Source organism: Triticum dicoccoides, chromosome 1B (genome assembly GCF_002162155.2).
Source record: "Triticum dicoccoides isolate Atlit2015 ecotype Zavitan chromosome 1B, WEW_v2.0, whole genome shotgun sequence".
NCBI lineage: Eukaryota > Viridiplantae > Streptophyta > Magnoliopsida > Poales > Poaceae > Triticum > Triticum dicoccoides.
Window position 1 is genome coordinate 294,061,809 of NC_041381.1, and position 19,131 is coordinate 294,080,939.

The 19,131-nt window shown below is 43.0% G+C and overlaps 1 protein-coding gene across 1 annotated transcript in view; it reads left to right on the forward strand.

Annotated features, from left to right (window-relative positions):
• Positions 1–5,796, forward strand: part of LOC119350334 — a 14,386-nt gene extending 8,590 nt beyond the window's left edge. The window contains exons 2-12 of the mRNA XM_037618215.1: positions 352–476; positions 1,122–1,591; positions 1,971–2,080; positions 2,377–2,548; positions 3,122–3,225; positions 3,327–3,482; positions 3,554–3,725; positions 4,093–4,377; positions 4,800–4,865; positions 4,956–5,013; positions 5,223–5,796. Of these exons, the coding sequence (XP_037474112.1) occupies positions 352–476; positions 1,122–1,591; positions 1,971–2,080; positions 2,377–2,548; positions 3,122–3,225; positions 3,327–3,482; positions 3,554–3,725; positions 4,093–4,377; positions 4,800–4,865; positions 4,956–5,013; positions 5,223–5,497 (1,993 nt within the window). The 3' untranslated portion in view covers positions 5,498–5,796. The remainder of the gene's footprint in view (positions 1–351; positions 477–1,121; positions 1,592–1,970; positions 2,081–2,376; positions 2,549–3,121; positions 3,226–3,326; positions 3,483–3,553; positions 3,726–4,092; positions 4,378–4,799; positions 4,866–4,955; positions 5,014–5,222) is intronic.
• Positions 5,797–19,131: the final 13,335 nt, after the last annotated feature.

The following is a 19,131-nucleotide window of genomic DNA, read 5'->3' on the forward strand; positions in this document are numbered from 1 at the left end:
TGTATAGTCCCCTTTTCGGTATATCCCCATTGTATAAGGGATTTTCTGCACTTTGACACACATGTATATGTAATGGCCTTTGGCCCCTAGAAAATACTAGTTGCTCATTATCCAACGGGTTTCATGTATCTAATCCGTGTGCCCTTTAGTTTATATGGCACTGCTGTAATTTTATCTTTGTGTTGTAATGCTTCTTACTGTTTGGTGGGGTTTTCTCCCACTATTTTTTGGAATATAACGCAGGGGAGCCCTCCTGAGGGCTAAGTTTGCAAAAAGAAAGAAAAAGGTATAAGTATTTTCCGGATGCCTCCATTTTGTAATTTTGAAATCTCTACTCGGGAACCTTTGCAGCAGCTGCAGCTTTCTCCTTTCCATTCTCCTCCTCTCCGTCCAAGTTCGCGTCGCCGCGCCGCGCCGGAGTGCCTCTCCTCCCGCCCAAACCCGTCCCGTCTCAGTCGCCGCCGCTCCCTCCGCAGGTACGGGTACCCCTCCCCTCCCTTCTCCCCGCCTCCCCTTCCGCAGGATCGTCGATACGAGACGATCGAGAGCAGTGTATGGTCCGTGTTTGCTGTGATACACTGGGCGGGGGCCGCTCTACGTCTGCCGCTGCTCCATCGGTCGAACTGGATACCGGCGCCGCTGAATTTTTTTCCGTTAGGGTTCCAAGCTGTTTTTCTACGGGTTTCATACCTTGATCAGGCTTTAGAATGCTCGTATGTATGCAGTGTGATCGTACGTATGTTTGGTGAGGATGATACTAAAAAACGATTTGGTTCGAAAAATCCTGGAAGGCCGATGTGATGGCTCCTTATGTATACACATGTTGCTTTAATAACACTGGGTGGTGGCGTTAGCTCTGACACTAACTTGAATTTTGTTGGAACATGGAACAGTGGAGAAGGCCGAACTGTAGTTTGAAATTGTGGAAATTGCAGTTTGAAATACTAACGAAACCAATAAAATTTGCCGAGTTTGCGTACTTCATCCCGAGTCTGGTATCTTTGGAGCTTTGAAGGCTGGTGCCAACTTTATTTTTTGGAACATGATTAATTTCCGAGTCCTGATATTCAGCATACAGTATTGTATAATTCAATTGATGGAATGTGCACATTTTGTTGCAGTGCTTAGTATGTGGGGCCTGGTTTACAGCCGCCGCAAGCAGGCAGTCCAGGAGAGCACACACATTGTTGGCCCCCCGGATGACCGTGCTAGTTTGAACAAAGCTAACATTCGGAATACTGAAGTTAGGGGCCAGGTTTACAGCCACAACAAGCGGGCAGGCCAGGAGAGCACGCACAGCGTTAGCACATCACATGGCAGTGCTAGGTTGAACAGCCTGGTTTACAGTCGCCGCAAGCAGGCAGGCCAGGAGAGCACGCACGACTTAGGAGGGGGCGTTGGCACACCGCATGACAGTGCTAGTTTGAACAAAGGAAGCATTCAGAATACTGGAGTGAGGGAGGATTCTGTAGTAACTGCATGTGTAGTACCAGATGCTGGAGATACTGCATTTCAGATTCACTGCTTGAGGCGATCGGCATATGCAGCTGTGTTAAGAGCGTTCTATGCTCAATCAGACCTTCTCTCACGGGTATGTTTCGTGGACCTTCCTTCTTATTCCTACAAGTTCAAATGAAAATAATTGATGGACAAATCATACATAATAGGGTTATCAGTTCATTTGCAACTTTTTACTGCATGTTGAGTTTTCACCAAAGACATGGTATATGTTGGTTTTGCATGTAAATTCTGGGGAAAGGTGATTTATGCCTCACTATGAAGGCTCTTAATTTTGTTATTCATGCAGCTATACTTTTCAGCCTTATTTCATTCGACATGATTTTACCCTCCATCAGTTAATTTTTGACCGAAATCGGCATCAATATATTGTACTTAGCATAATCAGCATTTAGCACAGCTTTAACTATATATCTATGTTTTCTGTTATCGTTATTTTTGGCTTATTACAGGCCAAGCAAGAATGTCTTGCTAGACTGAGAAATGAACTTAAAATATCGGACACTGAGCACAGAGAGTATGTTGTAAAGGCCAGTACAAATAAGCACATCAAGTCTTTGAGGTGAGTACATGTTGTACGGTTTACCTAAAAAACCATGCATGCGTTGCTTCTCACTTTTGCAGAATAAAAAATGTATGCCAGCAGAAAGACTTAAGATTCTTTCTATTCTATATTTTCAAATCTAACATTTCCCTATATTTGGTACTCTAGTTAATACCTAGTACCAGTCTCATGTTTCTATAGTGGGTCTTGTCAAAGTTCCTGTTCCTGCCTCCTTACTGATGTAATTATCTGCCCAAATCTTCACAATGATTACATAACAAATTGATTATATGGCGTTGCATGCCTTGTTGTAGTGCTTGGTCCAAGGGAAACATTGGTAATGCTGAAGTTGCAAAGGAATCTCTAGATCTCAAATGTGTGATACCAGATGCTGGAGATGCTTCATTTCAGACACACTGCTTGGAGCGATCGGCATACGCTTCTGTGTTAAGAGCTTTCTATGCTCAGTCAGACCTCCTCTTATGGGTATATCTTTCAGCCATAGTTCTTGTACCTACAAGATAGTTGTGAAATATCACTAAGCAAATTACAAACAATAGGAATTGCTGGATCATATTTTTCAGATTTGTTACACAGGACTTTTTCTTTCTGGGAAACAGCAGGAGCACTGCCAGACTAGAGTTGTACAAACACATAATTGCAAGATAAAAGGCATAGAATAAATTACTACGCATTAAAGATAAAGTTGCAAAAGGATATGTTAAAAACCTTATACAGAACTTGTCTTTTGCTTCTTTGATCATATAATTTCCAACTCTGGCTTCAATGATTTATTCTGAGCATTGTTTTTCTTTTTTGCATTTGTATGTAAACTTTGGGGAAAGGCGTCGTAGCTTCAATTTACATTTTTATTTATTTTCTACTTAAATAAATCTGCTATCATTATTTTATTGTTGCTGTGTCTTATCATACCAGCTCTAGTTATCTCTGCATCATTATGTTCTGATGAATTTGTTCCATATATCATAATTAGTATGGGTGGATCTATATATTTGTTTCACTGATCTTTTACCTTTGGATCTTAAAACAAATATACAGGCCAGGCTTCTTACTAAGCTAAGAAATGAACTTAGATTATCATACATGGAGCATCGAGAAGTTATTGCAAGGGTCAGTTCAAATGAGTATATCAAGTCTTTGAGGTGAGGATGTCTAGACTTCCTAGCAATCAAACACGGATGCTTACTCAAGGAGTTGTCTGCACTGCAGTTTCACATATATAATCTTTCTTTGCTCTGTGCAGGAAATTTAGTTTAGTAAATTATTCTGGTCTTATGAAGAAGACTCCTGCTTTTGATCTACATGCTGTTGTTGCTGATAAGATTGACAAAACTGGACAGTACTTCACCTCATTGGTTCCACAATCACCAACGCCAGCACACATGATGTCACCAGCAAGGTGATATAATGTTCTGAAATCACGTAATGTTGGATTTTCTGCAGTTCCAGTGACTAATATTTACAGTGCAGGGACATTGGCATATTAGGTATCTCTTATAGCACCACAAAAGGTTCTTGTTTTGACCCCAACGCCACTGTGCCAGCTAAGAAGTTGAAATCTGGAAGTGGGAGTGCATTGGCATACTTCAAATGCTCCCCCTGCGCTGAACCGCTGCCCGAGTCAGTTTCTTCTGTACGGACGGTATGCAATTTTACTTCTCTTGTAAAAGTTGCACTCAGCTTGGAATATGAATTATGCATGTTTGTTCCTCTACTGGCGATTCTAATCTCCATAAATTTTCTTTAACTATAAGGTCGTGAAAATCACACCTAAATTATTCTGTAGGAAACTATCAGCGTTTATCGACAATATGCCCGTCTACATTTATTATGTGGAGCATAAATGACAGTTCTTCTATTGAATCTCTGTGTTTTTCCAGAGGGCATATGCATGTTTTTACCATCAAAATCAAATAAGTTAAAGCTGCTTTTAAACGATAAGGGCATAAAGCTGTTTAATGTGCACTTATAGTATTCTGAACCTTTATGCTGATTGTAACTGTTTACAGGGAAGTCCCAAACATGATCTGCTTGATAGTAGTAAGAAATCACCCTGTGCAATGAAAACTGGATGCGCTGTATCTCCCATGTTTCAAGAAAAGCACAACCAAACAAATGCTGGTGATGTTCCTTGGTGCTTTCACAAAGATATGGAAGTACCAAGAAAAAGGGGAACTGAAGTGTCACCTGTGAGCAGATCTAAGAGCCTGAGCGTCATCACTTACAGCGCTGGAAATATAGATCATGACTCTGATATAATTAAGATTCTCCTAACTTGTGGCCTTGTAAACAAGGTACGTGTATCCCTCTTGTGGTCAGACGCAAAAAACTTGGCTGCAGGTGAACCCCCCGAGAGGCCTGATTCCTCCTAATCTTCCATCCCTTACTTGCCAGTGATATACCAATATGTTTCAAAGATAAAGATTTCGTATTTTTCCAACTTATACAAATTTCTATGTTTATTTTGTGCTATATGAAATTCTTTAGTTAGGGTGTCAGCTTTTGCATTCTACTCCCTCTGTCCCATAATATAAGAGCGTTTCTGACTACTAGTGTAGTGTCAAAAACGCTCTTATATTATGGGATGGAGGGAGTATGTTTCAATCCATCTCTTTTATGTATACCATTTGTGATTGCATTTTTTATGTATTTTTTTATCTGCCATTAGTGTAAAAGTAGTAAAATTAGTTATAGCCTCACGTGTTCTTATTTGCAGGTTGAAGAACTATTTAAAGTGAAGCCAGATCCAGCTAGTTTACAGACAGCGAGGTTAATCCTCAAAGTGAGGGTCCCATGAACTTGTATACAACTCAGTATGTTGCATTCATATGCACTTGCATATTGCTAACATTTCATATTTTTCTTGAACTAGGATCAAGAAATTCATCTTTTGGATGCACTTGCTAAACTCTCGGAAGTGTCATCTGCTTGTAAGTGGTCGCCTTCTAGAAACCCTGCAGTTTACATTTAGGCGTAGCGCAGTGTCAGTTTATTTGACCTTTTACGAAGTGATCTCAAGTTATCATCATTACAGAGTGGACTGATGAAATAAACTGAACCAAATAATAATTGAAGAGCTTGCAACTTTTTCTTGCTTGATGATTTTTATTTCTTTCGGCCTTGTGCTGATTCTGTGCAGCGGAGGTCAACCAGCACGACGAGGTCAAGGGCGACCCGGTGAGCTACGACGAGGCGCCTACCTCGCCGATCACAGAGCTGCGTCGAGCAGAAACAGAAGGGGAGACCGAGGGCACGCAAGGGAGGAGGGAGTTGGAGCCGGCGGCCAAGCGGGCACGGCGCACCACCGTCAGACTCTCGGGGGCGGAATGGGTCAAGTGTCTCTCCAGGAAGAGGAAGAAAAGGACCGGAAGGATGCGTCCTACACTACTCCGCACCGTGTTTAGTTTAGTTTAGCTCAGATCGGTGATGCGTAAACGTGAAGTCACTAGTGTCGTGCCTGGCCAGTAATGGTCCACCCTCTGTTGTGTCGGGTCGCGACTGATGTGAGGTGATTTTTCAGCTCCGGTGGAGATTGCTCATCAAGTGTTGTTCTTGCCTTGCCCCTCTCCGCTAACGTCCGCGGGAAGGCGTCGATTTTGTTGCGAACTACTACCTCGGTCCCATAATATATAGTATTATGGGACGAAGGGAGTAATTAATTATTGTGAAATCTCCGTGCTCCAAATTTGCTGGATAATATTGAAATCATGGAATCTCTATCGCGTCAGACTTATCAGCTGCAAATCAATGAAAATGTGGGCCATGTATAAATATGATCGGTAAGTCCGCTGCATCCTCGCTAGAGGATATGAAACGTCTTATAAAATTCAACTGAGGCAGTAGTAAAAAAATGTTTCCATGACAGTAAAAATGAGACAGCATCTTCGCTGCCACGTTAGCAAAAATTAGTCATTTGTCTCAAGAAGCTCCCGCGGCTGCGATCTTTTTCGAAAAGAGGAGTTTTGAATCATCAATTGTTTTCTTTGCCGCAACTTCCAAAAAATGACATTTATGAGAAAAAGCCCCCACCCCCCTGAGGCGACCGGTAGGCTCCCCCAAATCCATGCCGCTGGTACCTCCCTTCTCCCCTCCACCCCCTCGCCTTGGATGCAGGCCTTTGTGTGGAAGATGTGGTATCGTTTATCTTCGTCTTCTCAATATCTTGGAGACAACGAGAGTGGGGCTCGAATCATTGTCGCAAAACACTTGAGCATCTTCATCTTCATTAACTTGACGGTGCATGACCACGTGCTCTAGCGCTTCCATTTATTCATCACTCATTGAATCATACTCTCCATTTTAGTTGATGATCATGGTCCATCTTGTGGGACACTCAAAGGTCTTGTGGCCACGCCCTTTGCAATTGAAGCATTGAATTTGACTTGTCTTGGCAGTATCATCCTTTGGAGGGGTGCTAGATGTCGAAGCTATTGGCTTGTAGTTGGTTGTGGGAGGACGACTGGAAGAAGTCATTTGCGGCTTGCAACTTGAAGGACCACCACTAGTGGGTGTAGCTCGGGTAGTTGTTGCCGCGCTTGGAGACTCTTGATGATGTTTGGGCCCAAATGGTCCCGACGGTAGGCGAAGTAAGTGGCATATTTGATGTCATCATGTACTTGGCATTCCGCCATTGTAGCTTGATGTACGAGTTCGAGTAGATTTGAGTATGGTTGGAAGTCCGCAATATTCTTTAATTGGTGGTTGAGGCCATTTAAGAATCGTGACATAGTTTCCTCCCCGCCTTCCTTGATGTTGCCCCTTATCATGGCAATCTCCATCTCATTGAAGTACTCTTCCACCGATTTGGTGCCTTGCATGAGTACTTGGAGTCGCTTGAAGAGATCCTTATAGGCACAAAGGGTGCGCACATGACTTCCTTCATGTCATTCCAAGTAGTGGTAGGTGGTAGGCCTTGTTGTTGGCACCGCTCGATGACTTGCTCCCACTAAATGAGGGCGTAGTCATCAAACTTGAGAGAAGCTACAACGATCTTCTTTGATTCTTCATAGTTGTGAAGTCGAAAGATCTTGTCCACCTTGAGTGCCCATGATAAGAAGTCTTTGGGATTGGTTTTTGTCGTAGAACTTTGGCATGGTGAACTTGAGCTTCCCATAATGTTTCTCTTCATCGTGGTTGTTGCGAGGTTCACAGTGCTCATGTCTTTGAGGTGGATCAATGTCTTCTTGATCCTGATGATGAGCTTGTCGGCGAGGGCGAGGAATCCGTGCCTGCTGCCTTAATTCTTTATGCTCCTCATTGTGAGCATACTATTCTTGGCGCTCTTCTATTGCCCTTCTGTTTCTAGCGACAAGGTGTTCTTGAGCTTGGCGAAGGGATCCTTTGGCTTCTTGTGCGCTCTCAAAGTGACGTTCTTGCTCTCCTTGGCATTGACGTTGTAGTGCTTGATCTTGAAGGTCTTGGGAATTTGTTGCTCAAGGGCATCTTGTTATTCACGATGATGTCATTCAGGCTCACGAAGGTGGTATTGTAATCCATTGATATGGAATGGGTTGTGTTGAGCATGGTGGTCTTGATGGTCATTTCGAAGATGAGAACGAGGTCGGAGTAGAGTTGAGTCGGAGTTAGTGTCCGAAGAGTGGTGACTTGAGTGTCTTCTCCATGATAATGATGAAGATGATGAAGAGTGGCGGTTGACCATCAATGCTCGAAGTTCATCCATTTGAGTACCTGTCTTGTTGTTGATGTACTCCCTCGTCCAAGCCTCCGATTGGCGACTGTCGTTGACGAGACCATCAATGTGGTCATTGGCAACACCAATCGAATCATGCAATGCTCGTTGGAGGCCAAAGTGATGAGTTTTGGTGACGTAGTTGTTCTTGTCTTCTCTGTCGTCAAAGACCGGAGATGATGTACCTTGCCTATCCATCACAAGACTTGAGCCAACGTGAGTAGGAAATGAGGTAACAATACCAAACTTACCTTTCCCAAGGTTTATGATGTATCGAGTATCACTCAATGTGAATGCTATAATAGTGGATTTGGTACCGGACTTGTTCCTCACACCTACAAAATTAAAGCTTGTCAAGGGGCTTGGTTAGGATAAGTGGAACAAAATTCAAGAAAGTGTTAGTCAAGATATTGAAAATGTTGAAAAAGATTCACCAACTACAAGTAAATCAAGTAGATCAATAGCTATGGTATGACACGGAACAACATACACACGAATGATAAGTGGGATTCGTGTAACCAAGGATTGAGCACAAAAGGTGATTCCACGGAAAAGCTCGTGTTGCATGAATACTAGAAAGAAGTTCACATGATTGCTCAAATGGGCAAGATAGGTACTTGTGCACTGACCTATAAGAGAAAAAGTGGCGTCTTCTATCCCAATTATGCTATGTATATGTGGTTCAAGATGAAGCTCACACAACTGTGATCCAAGATGATCTATGATATAAAGATGAGATGCAATGTGGTCGATGCTATTGCTATTGCTCACAAGCTCTTATTTATCTTTTCCTTTTGCTTAAAATATTTTCTCTCTCTCTCTCTCATTTTTTGTGTATGATGCTTTTGCCACTATGCGAGATGATCGATCCAAGATAGCAATGATATATGCACGGGAGTAACTTATGACAAAAGAGATGATAACAAGATATGTGCACACAATTGAAGCTATGCGGAGTACGTATCACTAAGGTACACAAGTAGCGTGGCCCGACAATACACAAATGGCCAGTTTCACTTGGCAAGTAACGCAAAAGGCTTGGGGCAAACCATGCAATGGCAAGGAATGTGAAATGACGTTGTTGATATTACCTCCTTTCTTATGGTAGTGCTGTCAAAAGGTGAAGTGGTCGTTGTCGATGACAAGTTCGTGGCGATGATGAGTGGCGGTGATGTCGATGTCAAAGCCGTTACCAAGTAGCCAAAACACCTTAGGAAACAAAAAATAACAACTCAAAATCTCAAACAAAATTGATCAAAATGGGTATGTTGTTGGGGAACGTTGCATGGAAAACAAAAAAATTCTATGCACACGCAAGATCTATCCATGGAGATTCATAGCTAAGAGAGGGGGAGAGCATCTACATACCCTTGTACATAGCTAAGCATAAGCGTTTATCACGTGGTTGATGTAGTCGTACTCTTTCCATTCCGATCACGATCCAATCGATCTAGTGCCGAACGGACGACACCTTCGAGTTTAGCACACGTGCGGCTCGATGATGTCTCCTCCTTCTTGATCCAACAAGCGGGAGAGAAGTAGATGAGATCACAACCAACACGATGGCGTGGTGGTGATGGTGGTGGTGGAGCACTGACAACGCTTCACTAAGCGTTGCCGAGATGAGGCGGTGGAACTATGGAGTAACGGGAGAGAGAGGGGCGCCAAGGGCTTTGTCTCTCCTCTTGGGGTGCCCATCCCCTCTATATATATGTGGAGGGGCATGAGAAACAGCTCCTCCAAGCCCTAGGGCGCAACTAATGGGGAGAGGACTTGGACTCCAAGTCAAATCCTATTCCTACTAGGACTCCCTTCCTTTTTGCCTTCCCTAGCCACATGGGATTTTGAGGACTTGGTGCGCCTAGAGCAATAAGACCAGGGCGCCTCCCCACAGCCCATGATAGCCCTTAAGTCATGGTGGACCCACTTGTGGACTTCTGAAACCCTCGGGAATCCTCCGCAACCTTGTGGAAGCTTCCCGGTACAATACAAAAAAACTACACCTTTTTTCGAAACCCAAAATATGACATCCACATATAAATCTTTACCTCTCAGCCATTCCGAGACTCCTCGTGATGTACGAGATCTCATCCGGGACTCTGAACAACATTTGGTTACCACTCATCAAATATCTCAGTACTAGCCTAGCGTCAACGAGCGTGCGACCTCGCGGGTTCAGGAATTATGTAGTCATGACCGAGACACCTCTCCGGTCAATAACCAATAGCGGGACCTGGATGCCCATATTGATTGCTACATATTCCACGAAGTTCTTTTATCGGTTGAACCTTTATGACAACATACATGATTCCCTTTGTCTGTCGGTATGTTACTTGCCCGAGTTTCGATCGTTGGTATCTCTATACCTAGTTCAATCTCGTTACTGGCAAGTCTCTTTACTCTTAGTCACTTTGCTTACAAGCTTCTTGTGATGCTGTATAACCGAGAGGGCCCAGAGATACCTCTTTGTTACACGGAGTGACAAATCCCAATCTCGATTCACGCCAACTCAAAAGACACCTTCAGAGATACCTGTAGAGCATCTTTATGATCACCCAGTTATGTTGTGATGTTTGATAGCACACAAGGTATACCTACGGTATCTGGGAGTTGCATGATCTCATGGTTGAAGAAACATGTATTTGACATTAAGAAAGCAGTAGCAATAAACTGAACGATCATATACTATGCTAACGGTTGAGTCTTTTCCATCACATCATTCTCCTAATGATGTGATCTCGTTATCAAATGACAACTCGTGTCTATGGTTAGGAAACCTTAACCATCTTTGATCAACGAGCTAGTCTAGTAGAGGCTCACTAAGGACACGGTATTTGTTTATGTATCCACACATGTATTTAAGTTTCCGGTAAATACAATTTTAGCATGAATAATAAACCTTTATCATGATTTAGGAAATATAATAATAACCATTTTATTATTGCCTCTAGGGCATATTTTCATCAGTCTCCCACTTGCACTAGAGTCAATAATCTAGTTCACATCGCCATGTGATTAACACCCATAGTTCACATCGCAATGTGACTAACACCCAAAGATTTTACTAGAGTCAATAATCTAGTTCACATCACCATGTGATTAACACCCAAAGGGTACTAACGTATGCTCATGTTTTGCTTGAGAGAGAGGTTTAGTCAACGGGTCTGCCACATTTAGATCCATGTGTATTTTGCAAATTTCTATGTCTACAATGCTCTGCATGGAGCTACTCTAGCTAATTGCTCCCATGTTCAATACATATCCAGATTGAGACTCAGAGTCATCCAGATCGGTGTCAAAGCTTGCATCAACGTAACCGTTTACGATAAAATCTTTATCACCTCCATAACCGATAAACATTTCCCTAGTCCTCTAAGGATAATTTTGGCCACTGTCCAGTGATCCACTCCTAGATTACTATTGTACCCCCTTGCCAAACTCATGGCAAGGCACACATCAGTTATGGTACACAACATGGAATACATAATATAGAACCTATATGGCTGAGGCATAAGGAATGACTTTCATTCTCTCTCTATCTTCTGTCGTGGTCGGGCTTTGAGTCTTACTCAACTTCACACCTTGCAACACAGGCAAGAACCCTTTCTTTGACTGGTCCATTTTGAACTTCTTCAGAACTTTGGCAAGGTGTGTGCTTTACGAAAGTCCTATTAAGCGTCTCGATCTATCCCTATAGATCTTGACGCCCAATATGTAGTAGCTTCACCAAGGTTTTTCATTGAAAAATTCTTATTCAAGTATCCTTTTATGCTATCCAGAAATTATATATCATTTCCAATCAACAATATGTCATCCACATATAATATTAGAAATGCTACAGAGCTCCCACTCACTTTCTTGTAAATACAGGCTTCACCACAAGTCTGTATAAAACCATATGCTTTGATCACCTCATCAAAGCATATATTCCAACTCTAAAATACTTGCACCAGTCCATAGATGGATCACTGGAGCTTGCACACTTTATCAACACCTTTAGGATCGACAAAACCTTCTGGTTGTATCATATACAACTCTTCTTTAAGAAATCCATTAAGGAATGCAATTTTGACGTCCATTTGCCAGATTTCATAATCATAAAATGCGGCAATTGCTAACATGATTAGGATAGACTTAAGCATCGCTACGTGTGAGAAAGTCTCTTCATAGTCAACCCCTTGAACTTGTCAAAAACCTTTCACGATAAGTCAAGCTTTATAGACAGTGATATTGCCATCAGCGTCGGTCTTCTTCTTGAAGATCCATTTATTCTCAATGGCTTGCCGATCATCGGGCAAGTGCACCAAAGTCCATACTTTGTTCTCATACATGGATCCTATCTCAAATTTCATGGCCTCAAGTCATTTATCGTAAATTTTTAGGTCAATTCGAGAACTTTGATTTCTGCACAAAAATAACACCATGGCAATTCTGCTAAAAACAACGTCTGTCCGGGTAAGTTCCATTCAAATCATGCAAGTTAGAGCATAAAACAAGGGCGAGTGAGTTTGGAAAAGTAGATACGATGGAGACGTATCAACTCTCCCAAGCTTAACCCATTTCTAGTCCTCAAGCAATTCAGTTGACAAACTGAAGGTGACAAAAAGAACTTCTACAAACTCTGTTTGATCTTGTTGTTGCAAATATGTATAGCCAGCATTCAGGGTTTCAGCAAAGATTATGAACTAACCATATTCACAATAACATTTCGGTCTCACATTCACTCATGTCAATGGCATAATGAACTAGCGAGCAATAATAATAAATCTCGGATGACAACACTTTTTCAAAACAATCATGATATGATATGACAAAATGGTATCTCGCTAGCCCATTTTGAGACCGCAAAACATAACTGCAGAGCACCGCTGAAGATTAAGGACTGAATAGACATTATAATTCATGGCAAAAGAGATCCAGTCATACTCATACTCAATATCAATTAGTAAAAAAGCATACAAATGACAGTGGTGCTCTCTAACTGGTGCTTTTTATAAGAGGATGATGGCTCAACAATAAAAGTAAATAGATAGGCCATTCGCAAAGGGAAGCAGGGATTTCCAGAGGTGCCAGAGCTCAAGCTTTTAAAACAGAGATTAATATAATTTTGAGCGTCATGCTTTCATTGTCAACATAACAACCAAGAGATCTCACTATCTTCCATGCTAGATACATTATAGGCGGTTCCCAAACAGAATGGTAAAGTTTTTACTCTCCCTCCACCAATAATCACACTCCACGGCTAGCCGAATCCTCGGGTACCGTCCATACCAACAATAATCCTGGGGGAGTTTTGTTTGATATTTATATTTTGATTTGATTTCGAGCATGAACTGGGCATCCCGATTACCAGCCACTTTCTCATGAATGACAAGTGAATAAACGCTCATCGTGAGAATAGCCCACCTAGCATGGAAGATACTGACATCCCCCACTCACTACACGAGCAATTCGGGCATACAAAATAGATTATTATTTGAAGGTTTAGAGTTTGGCACATGCAAATTTACTTGGAACGGCAGGTTGATACCACATATAGGTAGGTACGGTGGACTCATATAGGACAACTTTGGGTTTAAGTAAGTGGATGCACAAGCACTATTCCCGCTTAGTACAAGTGAAGGCTAGCAAAAGATTGAGGAGTGACCAACTAGAGAGCAACAACGGTCATAAACATGCATTGAGATTAACCAACATTGAGTGCAAGCATGAGTAGGATATAAATCACCATGAACATAAATATCATGGAGGCGATGTTGTTTTTGTTACAACTACATGCGTGAACATGTGCCAAGTCAAGCCACTTGAATCATTCAAAGGAGGATACCATCCTACCATACTACATCATAACCATTTTAATTCTCATGTTGGCACACAAAACAAACCATTATACACTCCTAGCTAATTAAGCATGGCATGAGTAACCATAATCTCTAATTGTCATTGCAAACATGTTTCATTCATAATGATCTAAATAAAAAATGATGAGCTAATCATATTTGCAAAACAAAATAGGTCGAGTTCGTACCAGCTTTTCTCCATCTCAATAATTCCATCATATATCGTCATTATTGCCTTACACTTGCATGACCGAACGGTGTGAATAATAATAAGAGTGCACATGCATTGGACTAAGCTAGAATCTGCAAACATTTATTTAAAGGAGAAGACAAGGTAATATGGGCTCTTTGTTATATAAACAATAATGCATATGAGAGGCACTCAACATTTTCATCGTGGTCTTCTCCTTTCGACCCAAATAAAAGGAAAAGAGTTTCAAAGAAACACACTAAAATATTTTTGGACCTTTTGTTTTTCTGAGAAAGTAAAACAAGAACAAGAAAAACTATTTAGACGGGAAAGCTCCCAACAAGCAAAAGAAGAATGAGAAATATTTTTGAGGTTTCTTTTAATACTACTACTAAATAAACTAGAAAGAAAAACTAAAAATAATTGAGAACTATTTGTTTTAGATTTTCTCAAAGTTTTTCTTAAACACACAAGAAGAAAGCGAGAAAAAGAAATAAACTAGCATGGATAATACAATGAAAAAGGATGAACACTGACAACTGAAATAAGTGTGTGAACATGAATGTAATGTTAGTGAGAAATATGTACTCCCCCAAGCTTAGGCTTTTGGCCTAAGCCGGTCTAGGGCCACAGCTCAAAATAACCCTCTCCTCGATACTCCAAAGGGTCCTGAGGGTTCCACTGGCTCCCACTGAAAAATGGGCTCCTGATATGGATCAGGAACTGGTGCTGGCTCAGGTGCTGGGGCTTGTGCAAGACCCCAAAATCTGTAGATGTCCTCGGGCATAATAGTATACCTGCCTGAACGAATATCGAACAAATAAGAAGTAGGCAAACCAATAGTCTCACAAGTACCTTACTAAATACTAAGTTGTAGAGGAGTCTCTTGTCCTTATCCTTCTTAATAAAATCGTACGCTACCATACTATTATAGTTCAAATATCTAGTGGGTAGCATCAGCTCCTTCTCCTCATCATGCCTAATGGGTATCTCAATATGTTTAGCAAGGCGAGAGGCATAGCTACCTCCAAAGAAGGGATCCTTAGTGCGGTTTGTGTTTAACCAACGAGCAACAATAGCGCCCAAACTAAAAGTTCTATCACAATATAAAGCATGGCGCAAAATAGCAAGGTCCGGGGCACTAAGGCCTCCGCTCTCCCCACGACCAATCAAACATCTCCCAGAAAAATCTCTTATGGCATAAAACAGGAAAATGTAAGCTAGCCACTCTCGCTTCCGACACCCCTCTCTCTCTTCCCCCACAGTAGTTTCAGCAATAAAGTCCTCCACGTCTCTAGGATGTGGTTCACTGACGCTGACCTCATAATGTAATTTGCAAACATCGCAAAAATCATAAAGTGTCATTTGTTTAGGCACATCATACAAGTGAAATTCTACCATGGAAGGATCTTTCCTGGCATGAAAGTGAAATTTTGCACGAAGGTATTAGTGAGTAGGAGGTATTTGTCACACTTATCATGGAGGAAGTCGGTGATGCCCGCATTCTCTGCCAAATAATAGAAATCATCATAAATTCCAGCCGCCTTCAAGAATGCATCACTTGGCCATTCACATGGACGAACCTCCACCGTACGCGGAAGGTTGTACTTGGGCTTCTTCTTCTCCTCATTTTCATTTTCATTTGAATTCCGGCTTGAAGAACCCCTTAACCATCTCTACATCATTTCTTTCCTTTTCTCTGAAAATATTCTGAAATTTTTAGTGACTCCAAATAAAAGTGAACAAAACTCAACAAAATTGATAACAACTACTCCCACAAGTGTCTTGATACGTACATTTTGCATCATGCTTTTATATCGATATTTATTGCATTATGGGCTGTTATTACACGTTATGTCACAATACTTATGGCTATTCTCTCTTATTTTACAAGGTTTATCATGAAGAGGGAGAATGCCGGCAGCTGGAATTCTGGGCTGGAAAAGGAGCAAATATTGGAAACCTATTCTGCACAGCTCCAAAAGTCCTGAAACTCCATGAAAGTCATTTTTGGAATTAATAAGAATTATTGAGCAAAGAAAGTACCAGAGGGGGCCCACACCCTGGCCACGAGGGTGGGGGGCGCCCCCCTACTGGGCACGCCCCCCTGTCTCGTGGGCCCCCTGGTGGCCCTCCGGTGTCCATCTTCTGCTATATGAAGGATTTTACCCTGGAAAAAATCATAAGCAAGCTCACGGGACGAAACTCCGCCGCCACGAGGCGGGACCTTGGCGGAACCAATCTAGGGCTCCGGCGGAGCTGTTCTGCTGGGGAAACTTCTCTCCGGGAGGGGGAAATCATCACCATCATCATCACCAACGATCCTCTCATCGGGAGGGGGTCAATCTCCATCAACATCTTCACCAGCACCATCTCCTCTCAAAATCCTAGTTCATCTCTTGTATCCAATCTTGTATCAAAACCACAAATTGGTACCTGTGGGTTGCTAGTAGTGTTGATTACTCCTTGTAGTTGATGCTAACTGGTTTACTTGGTGGAAGATCATATGTTTAGATCCTTAATGCATATTAATACTCCTCTGATCATGAACATGAATATGTTTTATGAGTAGTTACGTTTGTTCTTGAGGACATGGGTGAAGTCTTGCTATTAGTAGTCATGTGAATTTGGTATTCGTTCGATATTTTGATGAGATGTATGTTGTCTCGCCTCTAGTGGTGTTTGTTGGGGAACGTTGCATAAAATAAAAAATTTCCTACGTTCACCAAGATCAATCTATGGAGTCATCTAGCAACGAGAGAGGGGAGTGCATCTACATACCCTTGTAGATCACGTGCGGAAGCGTTCAAGAGAACGGGGTTGAGGGAGTCGTACTCGCCGTGATCCAAATCACCGGAGATCCTAGTGCTAAACGGACAACACCTCCGCGTTCAACACACGTACGGTTGAGGAAGAAGTCTCCTCCTTCTTGATCCAGCAAGGGGGAAGGAGAGGTTGACGGAGATCCAGCAGCACGACGGCGTGGTGGTGGATGCAACAGTGATCTCGGCAGAGCTTCGCCGAGCTTCTACGAGAGGGAAAGGTGTAGCAAGGGGAGAGGGAGGCGCCAAGAGCATGGGTGCGGCTGCCCTCCCTCCCCCTTTATATAGGCCCCCTGGGGGGGTGCCGGCCCTAGGAGATGGGATCTCCAAGGGGGGGCGGCGGCCAAGGGGGAGGCTTGCCCCCCAAGGCAAGTGGAGGCGCCCCCACCCTAGGGTTTCCAACCCTAGGCGCAGGGGGGCCCAACGGGGGGGGGGGGGCGCACTAGCCCACCATGGGCTGGTTCCCCTCCCCTCTTCAGCCCACGGGGCCCTCTGGGATAGGTGGCCCCACCCGGTGGACCCCCGGGACCCTTCTGGTGGTCCCAGTACAATACCGGTGATCCCCGAAACTTTCCCGATGGCCGAAACTGCACTTCCTATATATAATTCTTCACCTCCGGACCATTCCAGAACTCCTCGTGATGTCCGGGATCTCATCCGGGACTCCGAACAACTTTCGGGTTACTGCATACTCATATCTCTACAACCCTAGCATCACCGAACCTTAAGTGTGTAGACCCTACGGGTTCGGGAGACATGCAGACATGACCGAGACGCCTCTTCGGTCAATAACCAACAGCGGGATTTGGATACCCGTGTTGGCTCCCACATGCTCCTCGATGATCTCATTGGATGAACCACGATGTCGAGGATTCAATCAATCCCGTATACAATTCCCTTTGTCAATCGGTACGTTACTTGCCCGAGACTTGATCGTCGGTATCCCAATACCTCGTTCAATCTCGTTACCGGCAAGTCACTTTACTCGTACCGCAATGCATGATCCCGTGGCCAGACACTTGGTCACCTTGAGCTCATTATGATTATGCATTACCGAGTGGGCCCAGAGATACCTCTCCGTCATACGGAGTGACAAATCAAAGTCTCGATTCATGCCAACCCAACAGACACTTTCGGAGATACCCATAGTGCACCTTTATAGTCACCCAGTTACGTTGTGACGATTGGCACACCCAAAGCACTCCTACGGTATCTAGGAGTTGCACAATCTCATGGTCTAAGGAAATGATACTTGACATTTGGAAAAGCTCTAGCGAAACGAACTACACGATCTTTGTGCTATGCTTATGATTGGGTCTTGTCCATCACATCATTCTCCTAATGATGTGATGCCGTTATCAACAACATCCAATGTCCATAGTCAGGAAACCATGACTATCTGTTGATCAACGAGCTAGTGAACTAGAGGCTCACTAGGGACTTGTTGTGGTCTATGTATTCACACATGTATTACGATTTCTGGATAATACAATTATAGCATGAACAATAGACAATTATCATGAACAAAGAAATATAATAATAACAATTTTATTATTGCCTCTAGGGCATATTTCCAACAGTCTCCCACTTGCACTAGAGTCAATAATCTAGTTACATTGTGATGTATCGAACACCCATTGCGTTCTGGTGTTGATCATGTTTTGCTCTATGGAGAGGTTTAGTCAACGGATCTGCTACATTCAGGTCTGTATGTACTTTACAAATATCTGTGTCTCCATCTTGAACATTTTCACGAATGGAGTTGAAGCGACACTTGATGTGCCTGGTCTTCTTGTGAAACCTGGGCTCCTTGGCAAGTGCAATAGCTCCTGTGTTATCACAGAAGAGTGTGACCGGCCCCGACGCATTGGGTATGACTCCTAGGTCGGTGATGAACTCCTTCACCCAGATTGCTTCATGCACTGCCTCCGAGGCTGCCATGTACTCCGCTTCACATGTAGATCCCGCCACGACGCTCTGCTTGCAACTGCACCAGCTTACTGCCCCACCATTCAAAATATACACGTATCTGGTTTGTGACTTAGAGTCATCCAGATCTGTGTCGAAGCTAGCGTCGACGTAACCCTTTACGACGAGCTCTTCGTCACCTCCATATACGAGAAACATATCCTTAGTCCTTTTCATGTACTTAAGGATGTTCTTGAGCGCTGTCCAGTGTTCCATGCCGGGATTACTTTGGTACCTTCCTACCAAACTTACGGGAAGGTTTATATCAGGTCTGGTACAGGTCATGGAATACATGATAGACCCTATGGCTGAGGCATAGGGGACGACACTCATCTTTTCTCTATCTTCTGCCGTGGTCGGGCATTGAGCCGAGCTCAATTTCACACCTTGCAACACAGGCAAGAACCCCTTCTTGGACTGATCCATATTGAACTTCTTCAATATCTTATCAAGGTATGTGCTTTGTGAAAGACCTATGAGGCGTCTTGATCTATCTCTATAGATTTTGATGCCTAATATGTAAGCAGCTTCTCCAAGGT